The 20035-nt window shown below is 45.8% G+C and overlaps 1 protein-coding gene across 11 annotated transcripts in view; it reads left to right on the top strand.

Moving 5' to 3' along the window:
- rap1gapa (RAP1 GTPase activating protein a) overlaps window positions 1-20035 on the top strand; it is a 226769-nt gene that overhangs the window by 186015 nt on the left and 20719 nt on the right. For 8 of the 11 annotated variants that reach the window (XR_015073588.1, XM_085967527.1, XM_085967531.1 and 5 more), the window contains 4 exons: window positions 3387-3464; window positions 8808-8917; window positions 14601-14714; window positions 17146-17272. Coding sequence is in view for 9 of the 11 variants with exons in the window: in XM_085967527.1 (XP_085823653.1) it covers window positions 3387-3464; window positions 8808-8917; window positions 14601-14714; window positions 17146-17272 (429 nt within the window). In the remaining 2 variants the exon portion in view is untranslated. Of the gene's footprint in view, window positions 1-3386; window positions 3465-8807; window positions 8918-14331; window positions 14515-14600; window positions 14715-17145; window positions 17273-20035 lie in introns of those variants that run through there. The other 3 variants (XM_085967528.1, XM_085967533.1, XR_015073589.1) reach the window with 2 other exon arrangements.

Here is a 20035-nt window from a genome sequence, read left to right as displayed (position 1 = left end):
CCTTCGAGCACAGCTTGTGGGCCAGGAGGAGCAGGATTGGACAACCATATTAGAACACCCCCCATACAAAGACCCCCTGGGGCAGGGGATCAGACCCCCCCCCATACAAAGACCCCCTGGGGGATCAGACCCCCCCCCCCCCATACAAAGACCCCCTGGGGCAGGGGATCAGACCCCCCCCCCCCCATACAAAGACCCCCTGGGGGATCAGACCCCCCCCCCATACAAAGACCCCCTTGGGGGGGGGGGGGGATCAGACCCCCCCATACAAAGACCCCTGCGGCAGGGGATCAGACCCCCCCATACAAAGACCCCCTGGGGGGGGGGGGGATCAGACCCCCCCCCCCATACAAAGACCCCCTGGGGCTGGGGATCAGGCTCCCCCCATACAAAGACCCCCGGGGCGGGGGATCAGACCCCCCCATACAAAGACCCCCCTGGGGCGGGGGATCAGACCCCCCCATACAAAGACCCCCCTGGGGCGGGGGATCAGACCCCCCCATACAAAGACCCCCTGGGGCGGGGGATCAGACCCCCCCATACAAAGACCCCCTGGGGCAGGGGATCAGACTCCCCCATACAAAGACCCCCTGGGGCTGGGGATCAGACCCCCCCCCCCCCTTACAAAGACCCCTGAGGCTGGGGATCAGACCCCCCCATACAAAGACCCCCTGGGGCTGGGGATCAGACCCCCCCCCCCAAGCTGCGGCCTACTCCGAGGGCTCTCAGAGCCAAGCCTGACGATTAGCCTGACGATCGGCCGGGCGGGGAACCCGGCAAAGCAAAAATACGCACGGCCAGATTTCCCGTCCAAAACTCCCTGCCCTCCGCCTGCACAACCCGCCCCCAAGATCAGAGCCAATGTTTCTGATGAAAAGCCATCGAGCTGAAACATTGACTCTGTCTCTCTCTCCACGGATGCTGCCTGACCTGCTGAGTTTTTCCATCATTTTCTGTTTTAATTTCAGATTTCCAGCATCCACAGTGTTTTTGTTTTTGTGTTGGATAATAATCTGGCCAGGAAGCGTTAGTTGTTTCCTTTCCCTCCTTGGCTCGGGGACCTTGAGGCCAATGATCGAATTTTACCAACACTCTCGGAGGTGAGATCAGTTTGTTGGAGCCCAGGAGGTGGAAGCTGAGTCTGCCCCGGTCACACTGCTTTAGTTCCACACCAGGTAACATATTTACCAACTCGGCTGTCACGGCAACTTGGAGGGAATTTGTATTTGAATATTTTAACAGAAGCATCTTATTTTCAGAAGGTAACTTTTCCAAAATGTTTAACGAGCGTTTAGTGGCGAAGTATGTGCTCTGCTCACCTGATCTCCACTTTTACTTTTGTTTTGGCATCGTCGTGCTACAGACAGAATGTCAGATTAAAGTGGAAGAAATGATGGGCGGATTTATCCCACTGATTCACTTCAGCGTTAACAGCAATGAACGGAGGGGCAGAAATTACTTGGACCCAAACAGTAATTCAAAGAATCGAGACGAGTCTAGTCCTGTCCTGCCTGATTTTAATTAACCGCAAGGTTTAACTGGACTCTTCTGACCCTCGTCATTTTGGAGCTCACCAATGAACTAACTGAGGATCATGCCTTAAATGAATGAAAATAAGCCCTTGGTGGCAGAAAGTTGTATTTCACTTTGTCGACTTGTCTTCTATTTTAAGCGGAAATTGAGCTGGATTTTCTTGTTATTGAGACTGAAAAGAAACTCAGACATGGAGGCCCGTATGTCCAACAGGGAACCGCCTGATTTTCCATCTATTAATTTAAATAGCCGCAGAGACTATTTTGCAAAGTGCTTTTTACTTCCAAATTCACAATGATAATCACATTAAACATATTGTGACAAAGTGATTTGTGGCTCTTCTCCCTTTTAAAATATCACATTTATCATTTCGTGAACCTGAAATGGAGCTCCACTATTGCAAATGGACTACGTCAAGTTGTGAAGATTAATCCATAAATGCCTCCTAACCGTACTGGCTCTATTTGTGATAGGAGCGAGCTGCTCCGCGTGTACTCACTGCTGGGCCTGAATTCAGCATTACAGCCATATAAATGAGGGTGGTGGGGGTCTGGAACTCACTGCCTGAAAGGGTGGTAGAGGCAGAAACTTTCATCACATTTAAAAAATACTTGGATACGCACTTGAAGTGTCGTAACCTGCAGGGCTACAGACCAAGAGCTGGGAAGTGGGATTAGGGTGGAGATCGCTTTGTCGACCGGCGCGGACACGATGGGCCGAATGGCCTCCTTCTGTGCTGTAAAATTCTATGAAAACAAACCCAGCGCTGTATCTGTTACACTTGAGGCTCAGGGCGAATTGGCCCCTGGCACCACATCTCCTCGGGCACATTGACAAGAGCCAGAGCTCCTGTTGGCTGCAAGCTTATTTCTGCTTGCAGCCTTTAACAAATCCAAAACTGGTCAAAAAATCAGATTCCAATCAGAGCTTGGGTTCAGGGGTTTGCTTTGCTGGTGATGAAAATCTAATTAGAACATTAATAATTAATACGTCCACATCAAAGTAAGTAGGGGAAATTGTGTAAAACATTTTGACCTTCCATTTATTAATTAGAAATTTCTGAAAGCTCGCTCAAAAATCAGACCGTCCAGTTCAAAACCAGCTGGTTGGCAATTTAAGCAGCAGTTCAGCTCACACCCGAGTGTAAGGCGGGAGGAAGGCTGCATTTCACTCTTTAGTAGGATGCAAATCATGAGTCCTCAATAAAAGTTGTAGATGGTTGCCCTCCTAATCCATTGGGTCTTCAGTTCAGCAACATTACAGTTGGTTTGTAATTTGCACAGAGCATATAGGTTCCATGCAACAAAAGTTATTGATGAAGAGGCAGGGAGTGGGATGCCGGTTGTGTCTGTGATCTGGTGAGTTCCCAGTCTCGGCCCTTTGGTTTAGAGAAGTGCCGGAACGGCGGCTTGCGTTTCCCTGGAAGGAGACACTGGGTGATCACTTGGGGCCAATTTCCAGCTAACAGCATTATTAGTGGAGGCCTGGGTGAAAAGTCTCTAACCCGTCCTCTTGGCGCTGAGTTGGCGTTGAGAGGTTGGACACTCAAAGGGAACAGGAAGAAAAATAATCTGCTTTTTAAAAAAAAAAAGGTATTACAAAAATGTACTTCACGGTGTTTCTGGACTTCCGGTGAATCACAGGAGCTGGACTGGATCCAAACCCCAGTGTACCGTCCTCGCTTCCAAAACATTGATCCATATATCTGCTGAAATTACTGTAATTCCTTTGGGTGTTTTGCGCCCCCCATAATTTTCACTTCACAACATCATTCTTGTAAGTCATCATAAGTCTTTGGTGTGAGGAAAGCTGTGCATGATTCATTCTGTATTTTCTCCTTTCCCTTTTCTTAGTCGTTGCTTGTGCCCGGAAAAAGCCCAACTAAGCACGGACGTCGAGGCAGTGCTATAGGCATAGGAACAATAGAAGAGGTTTATGTTTTACACTCACTTTCCTGTCTCTGGTTCAATCCTGCTTCTCCTGTGCGATGCTCATTGCATGGTCACTGATTCAAGCCGACTGCATGAGTCTCTGTATTTATAAAGGAGCAAGTTGCTTTTGAATGTTTTGAAATGCACCATCTCTAATTTATATTTAGAGCATTTCTTCCCATTGCCACATCACTGACCTGGCAGCCTGTGTTCAAACACCTGGAAGAAACAAGCACTTACAAAACTTGGAGCTGAACAAAAGATTTAAATACAGGCTACGAGCTCAGCTGTCTGGCTCTTTGAATAGATGGATTCCAAATATGAATTGGGCTAATAGTTGTGAATGCATTGGTTTGAATTAATTTGCTCTGTGCATGGCCTAATCTCAATACCAATCAAGTTTAACAAGTTACAGTCTTGGGAATTGATTATTAAGAGATATCCAGACTGCATTGTTCAAATAGTGACTGATTTAGTAACAACAGTGCTAAACTACTGTCCAAGAGATTCGGGACCGGCCAACAGAGGGAGGCACCTTCCGTAGCCAGATGGCATCCACCGTAAGGGAGATTTTCCTGGGTCTGCGCTGGATCGCGCGGGGCACAGGCCTGTAAAGGAGCAGTGTATGTTCAGATCCGATCCAATTTCCGATATGCAGGGCACCCAGTGGGACCCAATGAGCCTGGCCCCAGACCAGGAAAATCTCCCCTGGTATCACTTCTTTTCTTCCTCCGCCTTTCTTCTGCATCACTCCTCCTCCCCCGTGCTGTGCACAATTCTGTACCTGACAGAAGGTAAACTGCTTGCTGGTGCCTTTCAGTAATGAGACCGCAGAGAAGCATTTACGAGCGAGGCGGGGTGACTGCCTTCTGATAAATTGACCTTCCCTGCCCTTGGGAACGTGCTGAGATTCTACTCGCCACCTCCGGCCGGTGACCATGCTGAAAAGTCAGGGGTCAATCTGTGGCCCAGCGCATCAACAGACTGCATTATCGTGTCACCAATGAACAGTAGTTTAGCGATATGGTTGTACCTAATATACCGTCACTGTATTGCTGCATCCACAATCTAAAATCAGACCTGTAGGTAAACTGGGTGAATAGTACTACAATGTGTCAGATTAAATAATCTGCATATTTGATTTGTTAACTGCATGACCTGATTTTTTTTTAATGCGATTTAGCTGCTATGTTATTGTTTGTGTTTAATTGTAATAATTACAGCACTAAACTCCAAAATTATTTGTTAATATATACTAATCATTACTATTAATAATTAATTTATGTGAATTTATGTGTTTAAATTATCGATTAATATATACTAACATTGAAATACTTGGTTCATGTTGTATGCAAATATATCCTGGTAGGTAATGTTCACATTCACCCCTTTCAGTTCCTTGCAGTTTAATTGTTTTACTGATGTTATTAAAGGACCAAGTTCTATAGGATCCAACTAATGGCTACACACATTAGTAAATTTAGACATAATGACTAGATGATACAAAACTTTGGTTTGAAAAGCCTGTGGATTTCAGGAGGAAGGAAGGAAGGAAGGGTGGGTGGGGCAGTGGGAATAAGGAATTACAAGAAATTGAGGTCCTAAGAAAGAGTGTTCGAGTGGAAAATGGTGTACCGAATCTTGATTTCAATAGAAAGATGATGCAGGTAGGAGGAAGTGTTTGTAAAACCATGCATTTGGCACTTAGAAGGGACGAATGAAGATGCTTCAAAGAAGGAATAGCCATTGCGGTATTGATGAGGCAGAAAGGAGAGTAGTTGGCGGTAAGGAGGAATTGTCTATCAGACAGCAAGCTGCTTCTGGTATCCTGTCCAGAAGTGTAAACAGGTACATAAGAACCTGCCAATAGATGGGAGTAATATTGACGCCTTGTCACATTTTGGGTTAAGGGGAAAAGCAGTGGCATAAACATGGCAAAGTGAGATCAGAGGAAATGGTAAAAGCCAAGAGTGTCAACAAATAAATTTAGAAGGACTAAGAATGGAGCCATCAGAAGGAAGAGACAACAGTTGTTGATTGAAGATTTGAGTGATAACCACCCTTTTTAGTCTTCAAAGAATTGAAAGAAATAGCATTTTTGTTTCCTCCTTTAAAGAATTTAGAAGAGATCAAGCATGAATCATTCAACCATTGCAGTGTGAGAGGAACGGAGGTTGTGTGGACTATGGGCACGCAAGCCAGAGGAAACTGATGAATATCGATACGAATCATCAATGAGAGAATGGATCGAATTGTATGATAAGTAGAGGAGCTTACAGATATAGAAAAGGGAGAGAGTGGGAGAGAGCAGAGCGGTACGAATGCCTGATTAAAGGAACGTAGTCTGAGATGAACGATCAATCACAACACTTAGTGATCTGAGAGGGAACTGATTGGTCATGAACTGCGGTGAAAGACTATTTAAGGATCCCTTTTTTTAGAACTGCACATTGCCAGACCCCAGCAAAGGCTTTAGAAATATCCAAGGCAATGACCAAGGAATCACAAAGTGTTCAAGAGCAAAGTACCAGAGGCACCTGCCCACCAATAAAACACTAGGTCAGAGCTTGAACAATAATGGAAGCTACAGAACCTGATAAAGTACAAATGTAAGGGCAGTAAGATCGTGGTTGCAAGGATAAAGGGGGGGTCATCTTTTTAGGGATAGAATGAACATGAGCAAATTTTCAAGAAGAAGGAAAAGTGGATTGTTTCTAAAATAATTAACTCAATGAGTACCATGAAATTAAAGTAAGTGAATGTAAGGAACTTATCATAAACTGGTTAGCCTCTGATTGAAGCAAATTGGAGGGACCAACCCTCAGGCATATGTTAGCTAGACCTTTAAAACTATTGGTTGTAATACCATTTATTAATTTTTTTAACTTGTCAGGCGATAAATGGGGAGATAGATCCCTACCACAAAAAAGAGGGTAAAGTTCTCAATTTTGTAGGTTATTTTGATGTTGTATTTCTGATTATAGAGTAGAATTAAGTTATTGGTGTAATTGTTAAATGCATTTACTAACTAATAGTATCAGAGATGGTGTTACATTGACTTGTGTAAAATTTGTTGGTGTTCTTTTGGTTTTCACACTTCTCTATGGACTTAAACACACAAGGCCTTGACACTGGCACATAGTGAAGGTCCAAAGGACATTTCCATTGGAGCGTCACAGCTAGTGGTCATTCTTTCCCACTCTTAATTTCAACATAGTATGACCAGTGTGATTCATTATGTGACTGCAGAATGGCTCTGAAGAGTATGAGAGACTTACTCCTCAATCCAAAGAGCACATACAAACTGAGAATCCATAGTTGTGCAAAGATGAAGCCTAAAGGAGCTCCTGTTCTTCGCTAAGGTGCCAACATTTGCTGGATTTTCCTCAAGATAGTTTAAATACATACACCCTAAATGCTAAGAATAAAATTACTGAATCACCATGAAATTATTATAATCAGCAAATTCTGGCATGTTGCTTCATGTCATGGAATGCATAACATTAGGAATGAATTCTAGACATGAGTCAAGTCCATATTTTCTTAAACTTAGCTTTGTTGACTCTGGAATGTAGAGTTGGTTAGATACTTGGATTGCTCAATGTGGCCATTACTGGTGCTGCAGAAGCTAGTTCTAAACAATTAAATAACAGTACATTTTTACCCCAAAATATTCTGCGATCCATTTTCATCGAATACATTCAAAGACTCTGGTGCAGTTCAAATAAATAGGATCTGGAATGGTGGTAGTTTAACTGGGAGAGAGAAGCTGATATGAACATAAGAAATAGGAGCAGGAGTTGGCCATTCGGCCCTTCGAGCCTGCTCCGCCATTCAGTAAGATCATGGCTGATCTGATCTTGGCCTCAACTCCACTTCCTTTGCCCGCTCCCCATAACCCTCGACTCCCATATCATTCAAAATTCTGTCTATCTCCACCTTAAATATATTCAATAACCCAGCCTGCACAGCTCTCTGGGGAAGAGAATTCCAAAGATTCACGACCCTCTGAGAGAAGAAATTCCCCTTATTCTGAAACTACGCCCCCCTAGTTCTAGATTCCCCCACGAGGGGAAACATCTTTTCTGCATCTACCCTGTCGAGCCCCCTCAGCATCTTATATGCTTCAATAAGATCACCTCTCATTCTTCTAAATTCCAATGTGTATAGGCCCAACCTGCTCAACCTTTCTTCATAAGTCAATCCCTTCATCTCAGGAATCAACCTAGTGAACCTTCTCTGAACTGCCTCCAATGCAAGTATATCCCTCCTTGAATAAGGAGACCAAAACTGTACGCAGTACTCCAGGTGTCGTCTCACCAACGCCCTGTACAGTTGTACAGTTTTATACTCCATTCCCTTTGCAATAAAGGCCAACATTCCATTTGCCTTCCTAATTACTTGCTGTACCTGCATGCTGACTTTTTGTGTTTCATGTACAAGGACCCCCAGATCCCTCTGTACTGTATGGGAAAGAAAGCTTGCACATTGCACAGACTGAGTACTACCTGAGCATATAAGTGTTTCACCTTTATTAGCAACGAGCTCCACATTTAGGATGGACTTGGTAGTTTATGGGCTACTCTTCTGGGTGACTGGCAGCAACAAGAGTGATATTGGTGGAGGCCTGGGAACAGGTCCTGAGCCTTCCCTTCAACCATAACATGGAGTGCAGCTTTGGGGAAAGGTTGGAACTAAAAAGGTAAAATAAGGACAAATATAATGAGTGGAGAGGGTAATAATTAAAAAGTAAAAGGAATAATTAAGATTTCCAGCAAGATCCCAAAGGATTGAAAGATAAGTCGCTTAAGAATTAAATACTGTAGGCAATTTAAATAGATTTTCCCCATTCATTTTAACCTAGTGTTAGAAACCATAAGGTTAAGCAATAAGTCTAGAAATTACTGTTCCAGTACAAACAAACGCTTCATGTGTTTATGTATAGGTGAAAGGCGCCACTAAAATAGCAGGGAAAAGAACATCAAACAAATGCCTTAATTGTTCATTCACTCATATGGACCTCAGTAATTCCTAGACGATGGTCCTCTCCCACCTTTATTGGCCTATGTATGCTGGCTGATGTCTCTACGCTGATTAGAGACCAGTGCTGGTAAAGGCTCCAAGCAGTATTTTACAATATATAACCAAGCAATATTCCTGGGCAACCTTTGTGCTCTGGAAACTTGCAAAAGTAAATGTGACTTTTATAAACTATTGACTTTGAAAGATGATTGCATACAAACCAATGTATACTGAAGAGAACAATTATGTAAAATGACAATATAAAACAGCCAGTTATGTGGATCTTCCGGTGGGTGTGTGACACTAAGTATATTTTCACAGTCGTTGATTATTCCTGGAAAAAGTCCAACAAGGAAGAAATCCGGACCTTTCAGCTCCCGCCGCAGTAGTGCCATCGGAATAGAGAACATTCAGGAGGTGGTGGAGAGAAGGTACGACTCGGTCTCTGCTACAGTACGGTTTTACAGGAATATATAACCCTGTTGTACAACACTTTCTGGGAATATCATTGCACCATTACTTCCATGAACCTACTTACAAAAGTGTAGTATGATGTCCTTGATGACCACTTCAGACTAAAAGGGGACATGAAGCAATAATCTCACTGAGTGAGTGTAGACAGGCTCTTATTTCACAGGGTGGGGCCAGAGCCAAGCCCAGACCTGCAATATTGACACGTGCCTGTCACCCTGTCAATTGTCACTGGACAGTGATCTGGAATGGAACCTTGGCTGATTTCTTTTCCCCCTACTCTATCCTTGGGACACGGAGGGCAATTGCCACACCCCTACCACTCCTAAAATCAACTAACTCAGACCAGCAAGGAAGCCTGGGATGATATTGGTCAAATGATCTACTGGGGGGAACATTTCTCAGCTTTTATGAATTTGCCAATTGGAGTGAGTCGCTGGCCATCAAATCCACGTCATTTCTGTAAGATCGCAACATTTTGGTTTGAGTACAGAACCAGAAGAGGCAAATACCAGTGACCCTGAATAAAGCACTAATTCTAATCTCGGTGCTGCTCAAATGTTAGGTATATCTCTATTACTCAAATATTGACCCAAAACTACTAACAAACACTAGAAATACAAGTTTACCTTTTCTACTGGGCCTAATATTCCTTTGTTTTATTAATTTAATTTTGCTAGCCAATATAATCTGTTCTGCATAGTCTACCCGTTTTTGTTACATGCAACATCGTTTGTTCACATTATTTCTGCCGCTGCCCTGCTCTGAAAATCAGGCAGGTTCTACAACTGCCAGGCGACAGGTTCTGCGCAGGCAGTGGAGTTGAAAATGACCCTCAAGTGGTTCATGCTGGACTCCATTCCACAAGCTCGCTGCTGATGTGTGTAGCCCGGGCACCAGGTGATTGTTGTTTGGTGGCCTGAGGTGGAAAGTGTGAATGGGTGGGTATTGGTGGGGATGCCTTTGATGGTTGAAATAGTCCAATGACACTCACTGAGCCGGAAGGCAGGAGGCGGCCGTGCAGTTGTATCCCAGTAATGCAAAACTTCAGGAAGGGGGGTGGGGGTTTTTTCATGTGATTTTTTTTTAGAATTAAAGGAAACTTTTTGAATGCTTTTGGCAGAACTTTATTGATTTGATAAGGAAGCCAACCTGGATATCACTATCATCACAAAATCATGCACAAGCGATGAAAAGGATGTGTTTCAACACCATTTGCATAACTACATTATGTATTTGTAACAAATGAAAGAAAGCTTGTCAGACACTGTTCCAGGAAGACTCTTTGTTGAGGGTGCTGGATCAACAGATGACGTTAGTGCTGACAGTAATACAGTGCATATGTTACGTAGAGAAATGTATTACATTTTCAAGGTTGCTGGCTTAATATAAGAACAACAGATCACCTACTATGGTGCCTGAGCTATCCATTCCACTCCAGTGCATCTGCGCAGCACAGTGCACAATGCTGTTACTATACATCATCTGAATTTAGACATTCTCTCTTACGCTATCAGTTCGGTCATTTGCAAAACGGCAGACTGACTGAAATTTGCATTTTACTCATGAATACTGATGGCCAAATATATTTGAATCCTTCCTATTTAAGAAATATAGATTTACATTGCAGTGACTTGACATCATAGACCTAGTAAGGGGGTGATCTCATCTAGTTATAGAAGATAGTTAAAGGGTAGAGAAGAGGTAAATCTGAAACAGTGTCTACAAGACAGCAAACGAGCAAAAGACACGTTTCGGACCATTATGAGGAAGTTCCTGATGCACGCAGTGGGCACTTGAAATGGAAGTCTGAGCAGGTTAGTTGAGACAAGATCTCTGGAGCCATTTAGGAAACCGTTGCATGGTGTTGGTGGACAGTAGATTCTCTCCATATGGAATAGGAACATAAGAATTCGGAGCAGGAGTCGGCCATTCTATAAAATCATGGCTGATCTTTGACCTCAACTCAACTTTCCCGCCGGATCCCCATATCCCTTAATTCCTCTGGAGTCCAAAAATCTATCTCAGCCTTGAATATACTCAACGATTGAGCATTCACAGCCCTCTGGGGTAGAGAATTCCAAGATTCACAATCCTCTGAGTGAAGAAATTCCTCCTCATCTCAGTCTTAAATGGCCGACCCCTTAGTCTGAGACTGTGACCCCTGGTTCTAGATTCTCCAGCCAGGGGAAACAACCTCTCGGCATCTACCCTGTCAATCCCCCTCAGAATCAATTCAATTCAATTTTATTTGCCATATGTAACTAGTACAATGGAATGCTTACTCCCCGTAGGGACACGTCAGCTATTCTTACAGCGCCGTGTTCAGAAAGTCAATTCTTTGGCATCCAGTGGCAGTGGGAGCACGATGTCCCTCAGCCGCTCCGTCCTCCTCGTCACCGCGGCCTCCTCCTCACTGTTGCCGGCTCCACGTGTGGTGGCCTGCTTCTCCCGCTCACGATCCGACCTCTGGCCACCATGCCCGGCTCCCCTCCTCCCAGTCAGACTGCGAGCTTCTCGCCAAGGAGCTGCCGGCCGATGTGCTGTAGCGGGTCATCGTGGCTGCTGCTGCTGCTCGTTGCGCTGCGCTGCCTCCACCCGACTCGCCGAACACATCATCGGGATGTAAATGCTCCGGCCGCCGCGGCCGCCTCCTCACCGTCTCCACGGTCTGACGGCCCGGGGCCTGCTTCTCCCGCTCACGGTCCGGCCTCTGGCCGCCATGCTCGTCTCTCCTCCTCCCAGTCGGAATGTCTTCCTGCCGAGGAGCTGCCGGCCAACGTGCTCTCGCGGGTCGTTGTGGCTGCTGCTGCTACTCGTTGCGCTGCGCTGCCTCCGCCCGATTTGCCGAACACTTCGCTCCGGTTGCGGGAGCGAGCGGCGAGAGCGGGCCGCCCGAAGCAGGGAGAGCGCTGTGATGAAATATTCCATTCATCACTCATCAGTATTTCTCTGCCTGTGACTGTGGTTGGTTTCAGTTTCATTTCCATTGTATTGTACTGTGTGTAGGGCTCCGCCCATACCTGGCTCCTATGTAAGCTGGCCCAGCCTGCAGCACATCCAGTACGGCAGACCTCTGGATGGAAGATACATTCTCCTCTGTGTGTTACCTTCTAAGTCAATAAAAGCCTTGTTTTGTTTCGCTAACATCGAGTCTCGGATTTATTGAGGCACATCAAGCGCGCTAGCATCGGACCGTCTCGGTCGCCATCTTGACTTCCTCTGTATCTTGTATGTTTCAATGAGATCACCTCTCATTCTTCTAAACTCCAGAGAGTATCGGCCCATTCTACTCAATCTCTCATCATAGGACAGCCCTCTCATCCCAGGAATCAATCTAGTGAACCTTCATTGCACCGCCTCTAAGGCAAGTATATCCTTCCTTAGATAAGGAGACCAAAACTGTGCACAGTACTCCATGGGCTGAATGGCTTTGTATTTTGTGATGTTAGGAGCACTGTGCTTATTTTGCCATTTTATTTGTCTGGCCAACATTACCTTACAGATGAACAGAATCATTTTGAATGTACGATGATGCACGTTTTTAATGTCACTGCCTTTGTGAAGTACATTGAAAGTGATACAAAATGCTGGGAAACTCAAATAGGACTTTATCAGCACGAGGATGATGAAATTGAACCCTACAAAAAATTCAATCCCAACTAAACAAGATCAGTTCATGCATTGGGACTGTGAATTTTTTCCCGTCATCATCCTCCATAGTGCTTTATTTAATATTCCAGAATGTGCTAAGCCTCGAATATGGTGATGAAATCAGTTAGGATTATGAAAAATCATTCATTATATTTCAATCCATAAAAGATCAGAGGTATTCAAATGAATTTAAAACCACAAGTACAGAAGGTTCTATTTGTTGCTCTTGAACACAGATCATTTATGTGGACTGATAACATCATCAGAATCTTCTCATATAACCCATTTCCTGTTGGCTTTTAAATTTAATTTCTTGTTCAGGTCTGCTGATCTTTCTACACCAATCCATTTACTTCCCTAATTCACTTAACTTCCTTATCCAATTGATCTTCCCTCTCTCCTGAAGGCAGTGACTGTTGCTGGGGTACAGATCCACAGGCCCAGCCCCAGCCCCACTACCTCAATCCACAGGCCGAGCCCCCCTCCCTCGCTACCTCAATCCACAGGCCCGGCCCCGCTACCTCAATCCACAGGCCCGGCCCCGCTACCTCAATCCACAGGCCCGGCCCCGCTACCTCAATCCACAGGCCCGGCCCCTCTACCTCAATCCACAGGCCCGGCCCCGCTACCTCAATCCACAGGCCCGGCCCCGCTACCACAATCCACAGGCCCGGCCCCGCTACCTCAATCCACAGGCCCGGCCCCGCTACCTCAATCCACAGGCCCGGCCCCTCTACCTCAATCCACAGGCCCGGCCCCGCTACCTCAATCCACAGGCCCGGCCCCGCTACCTCAATCCACAGGCCCGGCCCCGCTACCTCAATCCACAGGCCCGGCCCCGCTACCTCAATCCACAGGCCCGGCCCCGCTACCTCAATCCACAGGCCCGGCCCCGCTACCTCAATCCACAGGCCCGGCACCACTACCTCAATCCACAGGCCCGGCACCACTACCTCAATCCACAGGCCCAGCACCCCCTCCTCTCTGTTACCTCAATCCACAGGCCCGGCCCCGCTACCTCCATCCACAGGCCCGGCCCCGCTACCTCCATCCACAGGCCCGGCCCCGCTACCTCAATCCACAGGCCCGGCACCACTACCTCAATCCACAGGCCCGGCCCCGCTACCTCAATCCACAGGCCCGGCCCCGCTACCTCAATCCACAGGCCCGGCCCCGCTACCTCAATCCACAGGCCCAGCCCCGCTACCTCAATCCACAGGCCCGGCACCACTACCTCAATCCACAGGCCCAGCACCCCCTCCTCTCTGTTACCTCAATCCACAGATCCAGCCCCCCTCCCCCGCTACCTCAATCGACAGGCCCGGCCCCGCTACCTCAATCGACAGGCCCGGCCCCGCTACCTCAATCTACAGGCCCAGCCCCCTCCCCCGCTACCTCACCCAACTGGCGTTCCTTCATGTGTAAACCTAGGTGATGAGTGTTGGGCGATTCAATCTTCGATGAATTGCAGCCATGACTAAAGCTCTCAACACCTGGGATGGGCGCGCACATGAACGGACAGGCATACATGTGTGGACACACCGCTCTCACTCACGCACTTTCAAACTCACACTTTCACTTTTTACCTGAGGTCACTCAAGCTGATGTTTTCCCCCCTGTCCTCAATTGTAATGTAGCCTCTTCAGAGAGCTAGCACGGGTGTGATGGGCTGAATGGCTTCCTCTGTGCTGTAAATTCTATGATTCTATTGTGTTCTTAGCATCCATTTGTCAGCTGCAACATGGGAAACGGCAGGTGCAGAATCATATCCCGTCTCTGTGCGGAGCGTTTCCGAATGGTCCCTGACTGAGCCGGGCACGGTGACTGTGAGCCGGGCACAGTGACTGTGAGCCGGGCACGGTGACTGTGAGCTGGGCATGGTGATTGTAGTTCTTGATAAAAAGTTAGTGAAAACGCTGCGTGGAGATTTACTTTGACAGTAAATTTGCTGTTGAACGCTCAGGTTCTCATGTCCTTTGATATCCACAGAGAGAGCACGTCAAGTACCCAGAAGACCCCGGACAGTGGTCATGTATCACAGGAACCAAAGTCTGAAAACTCATCCAATCAGAGCTCGCCAGAGATGCCCACAACAAAGAACAGGTGTGTTCAAGATATTCTGGGTCTTATTGATTGGGAAAGCAATTAAAGAATGCTCTTTCTATTGATGAAATCTCAGTGTTCCTGTAGAAGGAGACTATGGAAATAAGGCTTGTGCTGAAAGCAAAGATCTATACTGCTTTTAAGCACTATTTATATGCAATTTCTCAACAGGTTTATCTTAGATCTGCAGGCAAAAGGAGTGTAGAAAGCTGTATTGTATTATAAAAACAAGTTTGTTTATAAAATTGCTACTTTTTATTTCGAACAATAGAAAAGTTTAATACCTCCCGTGTATTACAGCAGTGACGGCAGGAGCTCTGCAATGTGCTGGTGGTTCTGGAGGATGAGCCACATTAAAAAGGCGGCACATTTGGCTGTTCCTGCAGCATTGACGGTGCTGCCGCTGGAACATGCCGCCATGTTCTCTGGCTGCAGGTCGGCCAACTGCTTAACCTGCTCGCGGTTTTCCCATCATTGGCCCGTACAAGTCTTACCCTGCCGGCAGAAATAAAAGTTGCGATTGCGATTTTTATTACACATACTCGAATGTAACTGTGGCAAAGCAAAAAACAAATCTGTCAACTCTCCTGTCTGTAGCTCTAAGCCTGGCTTATATGTCCTGTGAAATACACTGGGCCAGAATTTACTGTCAAAATAGCGGTGGAAATAATGGCGCTCAGCGTTATTCATGCGCAAATCACACAGCAACTTCAGGCGAGGGCAGGTTCAACGAGAAAATCCGGAAGCTGCTGTCCAAAATGCACTGCTCCGCGGTGCCGGGGCCTCAACTATTTACAATCTACATTAAAGACTTGGATGAAGGGATCGAGTGTAATGTAGCCAAGTTTGCGGATGATACAAAGATGGGTGGAAAAGCAAGTTGTGCAGAGGACTCAAAGAATCTGCAAAGGGATATAGACAGGCTAAGTGAGTGGGCAAACATTTGGCAGATGGAGTATAATGTGGGAATGTGCGAGGTTATCCACTTTGGCAGGAAAAAATAAAAAAGCAAATTATTATTTAAATGGAGAGAGATTACAAAATGCTACAGTACAGAGAGACCTGGGGGTCCTTGTGCATGAAACACAAAAAGTTAGCATGCAGGTACAGCAAGTAATCAAAAAGGCAAATGGAATGTTGGCCTTTATTTCGAGGGGGTTGGAGTATAAAAGCAGGGAAGTCCTGCTACAACTGTACAGGGTATTGGTGAGACCACACCTGGAGTACTGCGTACAGTTTTGGACTCCTTATTTAAGGAAGGATATACTTGCATTGGAGGCAGTTCAGAGACGATTTACTGGGTTAATTCCAGAGATGAGGGGGTTGACTTATGAGGAAAGGTTGAGCAGGCTGGGCCTATACTCATTGGAATTTAGAAGAATGAGAGGTGATCTTATTGAAACATATAAAATACTGAGGGGGCTCGACAAGGTAGATGCAGAGAGGATGTTTCCCCTCGTGGGGAAATCTAGAACGTGGGGTCACAGTTTTAGAATAAAGGGTTGCCCTTTTAGAACTGAGATGAGGAGGAATTTCTTCTCTCAGAGGGTCGTAAATCTGTGGGATTCTCTGCCCCAGAGAGCCGTGGAGGCTGGGTCATTAAACACATTTAAGGTGGAGATAGACAGATTTTTGCAAAATAAGGGAGTGAAGGGTTATGGGGAGCAGGCTGGGAAGTGGCTTTGAGCCCAAGATCAGCCATGATCTTATTAAATGGTGGAGCAGGCTCGAGGGGCCAAGTGGCCTATTCCTGCTCCTATTTCTTATGTTCTTATTAGCTTCCCGATAACGGCATCTTGCTGTCTGACTCACTCTTCTGAATGTATTGAATGGCGTGAAGTTCCTGTATTCTCACGGTATATATCAAATAAACTCGCCACAGAAAGTTAGGGCTTGTCCGTTTCCGTCTAAGTATCCTTTTTAATGGCATGATAAGTCTTAATTACTGCCAAACAACCTCTGGCCCTGAAAATTAACTGTTCGAAGTGTGAAGACTCATTCCTTCAGTTTTTTTACTGTTTTTTTACTTTATCTTTATGTCTCTTTTTTCTCTCTCTCAATCCAATCTTTCTTTACTTTGCTTTCAGTACACGATTTGACATTGAATTCACAGTAAATGAGAATTCTACCCCAATGAGAATTCCGTACCCACAGGCTGAACCATTACTGGGGCTGTTCAATTGTGACCGTGTCACATCAGGTTTAATAGATATAGCGTGTCTCAAAATCACCAATATTTGTAGCAGAACTCATTTTAGTTTTACAGGGATCGTGGAAGAGTGAATGAAAAATCTAGACTTTGACCTTATCAGAAGCAGAATCTGTAGAAAAATGGCTTCGGTCATTAAATACACACTGGGGAAAAATAACCCAGCCTTTCTCTAGAAGGTAGAGTCACCTTAGATAAACGTACATTTTTCTCTACTTATAGAGCAATAGTAAATCAGAAGGCGTCAAACGAAGGCGATCAGGATCTCTCACGATCATCTTCAAATGCCAGCAGCTTTGCCAGTGTTGTGGAGGAAAATGAAGCTCTTGAAGACTATGACACTGGAATGGTAACTGAAAACATATTCAATTATAATCGTTGCCTCCAAGGACTGTTAACCGACATTTGTTCTGTCCCAATTTTCTCCCCTATTCATTCTCCCTCTGCAAAGCTTCATGCTGGGGTGTGGTTTCCCCAGAGTCGACAGCCCTCCGCTATCTTCCCCAGAAGACTATTCTTCATGAGCTTGCGTAGACGGTGGTTGTTGGCAGGGTATTCAGCTGCAAGGAGAACATCACATTCGAGCTCAATACTGTCCCACCTGACAGCCAGAAATGCCCAGTTTCCAGCAGTAATCCCCGCGAGTGATCAGGAGCAGGGACACCGGCTGATTTATTTTCTTTTCCTCTTCATACTGAGGGTTCAAAACCATCCTTGTAGCCACCATAATCGAGATCAGCTGTCTCAGCACAGGCATGTAACCTAGAATCTGCCACGTCTCTGTAGCTCAGTGCCACATAAAACAGTACGTTTCTCTCTCGGCCATTGAAGGACCTGGGTTAACACCATCTCTGATCATTTTAATCTCTTATAATTAAGAGGAACTGATAGGGTAGAAAGAGAGAAACTATTTCCGCTGGTTGGGGATTCTAGGACTAGGGGACATCGTCTAAAAATTAGAGCCAGACCTTTCAGGGGTGAAATTAGGAAACACTTCTACACAGTGTGGTAGAAGTTTGGAACTCTCTTCCGCAAACAGCAATTCACAGAATCACAGAAACCCCACAGTGCAGATAGAGGCCATTTCGGCCCATCGAGCCTGCACCGACACATATCCCACCCGATCCCTGTAACCCCTACACCAACACATATCCCACCCTATCCCCGTAACCCCACGTATTTAATCCCCCTAACACTAAGGGTCAATTTATCATAGCCAATCAACCTAACCTGCACATCTTTGGACTGTGGGAGGAAACCGGAGCACCTGGAGTAAACCCACGCAAACACGGGGAGAATGTGCAAACTCCACACAGACAGTCGCCCGAGGCCGGATTCGAACCCGGGTCCCTGGCGCTGTGAGGCAACAGTGCTAACCACTATGCCACCGTGCTGCCCAATTGATGCTAGATCAATTGTTGATTTTAAATCTGAGATTGATACGATTTTTGATAACCAAAGGTATTAAGGGATTTGGGCCAAAGGCAGGTATATGGAGTTAGATCGCAGATCAGCCACGATCTCATTGAATGGCGGAACAGGCTCGAGGGGCTGAATGGCCTCCTCCTGTTCCTGTGTTCCTAGAATGTAAGACTCAGCCAGTAGCTTTTTGGCCAGTGTCGCTCTGCGATCTCATCAATGTTTATATAAACATTTCAAAATAAAAGCAGGAACTGACGGTAAGAGTGTGCCGTGGGTAACGACGATTCTTTTCCACCATGGTTTTTATTTGGAGAGGCTTTGGTGAAACTCTCCTGAGCGATGGTTGAATTGGTCAGTGTCGGGACATTTTCTTACACACAAGTTGCCCCTCCAGTTGAATTCAAGATCTTATCGCCATAAAGGTTTCTGTTCAAATTGTCTAGAAAAGCGGCTAGTTATGGGTAACCTGTGAGGCACATCTGTTAACCGGTGATATCTGATCGAGCCAGCAGTGGGGCTTGAGAGCAGTTATGGCAATCGTGAAGTTATGAGTAATTACAGACTGTGCCTTCTCCCTGCTTCCAGTGTGATGCTTGAAAGTGCAGATAGCAGGACCGATTCACGGGGCCTGTGTTAGGGGCTGCGGGGCAGCTATTTTAGAGTCATAATGGCACAGAAGGAGGCCATTCGGCCCATCGAGGCCATGCCGGGTTACTGCGTTGCAATCTTTGCATGGGCACTGGGAGCCCAGATAGTGGAAATGATCTTTGTAATCCGAGCTCTGTGCTCGAGAACTGACCCTTAATGGGGAACTAGAAAAAGAAATGTGTGGCAATTTTTTTTTTTTTTTTTACATGACACAGTGACATAAGTTGCACCATTGAGTCACTTACTCATGGTGTCATTTAAAAAATAATATTTAAGGCTCGAGGGCCTAATCCTGCCCCTATTTCTTGTGTTCTTACATTTAGGTCAAACTTATTTTTTGCATCCAGCCTTTTGGATTACATGTTCCTCAATTCCTGATTAACCGAAGGTGCTCTGTTTAAAGTGACTATAAACGGCAACTGGAAACTGTTCAAATCGGGTTTACCACAGCTAGTAGAAAATAGGAGTATAAGAAAGTAATCACACTCAGTAAACTCTTGCACCTGCCCACTGCATAATCACTGCCGCAGCTCTCGAAGGAATTCTTCCATTTTAAAACAAATTTCAATTGCTGTCTGGAAATTATTGATTTTTTGCCTCAGTTTTTTCCCCCAAGATTGCTGTTCTTCATGGATTCTACTTACCCAACTACAGATCAAACTCTGACGTTTGTTGTGTAAACTTGGCTGCCCGTGTCCTATCTCGCATCAAGTCCCGTTCGCCCATCTCCCCTGTGCTCGCTGACCTACATTGGTTCCCAGTTAAGCAACGCCTCATTTTCAAAATTCTCATCCTTGTTTTCAAATCCCTCCATGGCCTCACCCCTTCCTCTCTCTCTAATCTCCTTCAGCCCCACAACCCCCGAGATATCTGTGCTCCTCAAATTCTGTCCTCTTGAGCATCCCTGATTATAATCGCTCCACCATTGGTGGCTGGGCCCTAAGCTCTGGAACTCCCTGCCTAAACCTCTCCGCCTCTCACTCCTCTATCAAGGCGCTCCTTAAAACCTACCTCTTTGACCAAACTTTTGGTCACCTGCCCT

Source organism: Somniosus microcephalus, chromosome 25, assembly GCF_052327205.1.
Source record: "Somniosus microcephalus isolate GS21.2 chromosome 25, FLI_Smic_1.0, whole genome shotgun sequence".
In the NCBI taxonomy this organism is placed as follows: Eukaryota; Metazoa; Chordata; class Chondrichthyes; order Squaliformes; family Somniosidae; genus Somniosus; species Somniosus microcephalus.
Note: the sequence above shows the minus strand (reverse complement) of the source record. Positions and strands in the feature narration are given on the sequence as shown.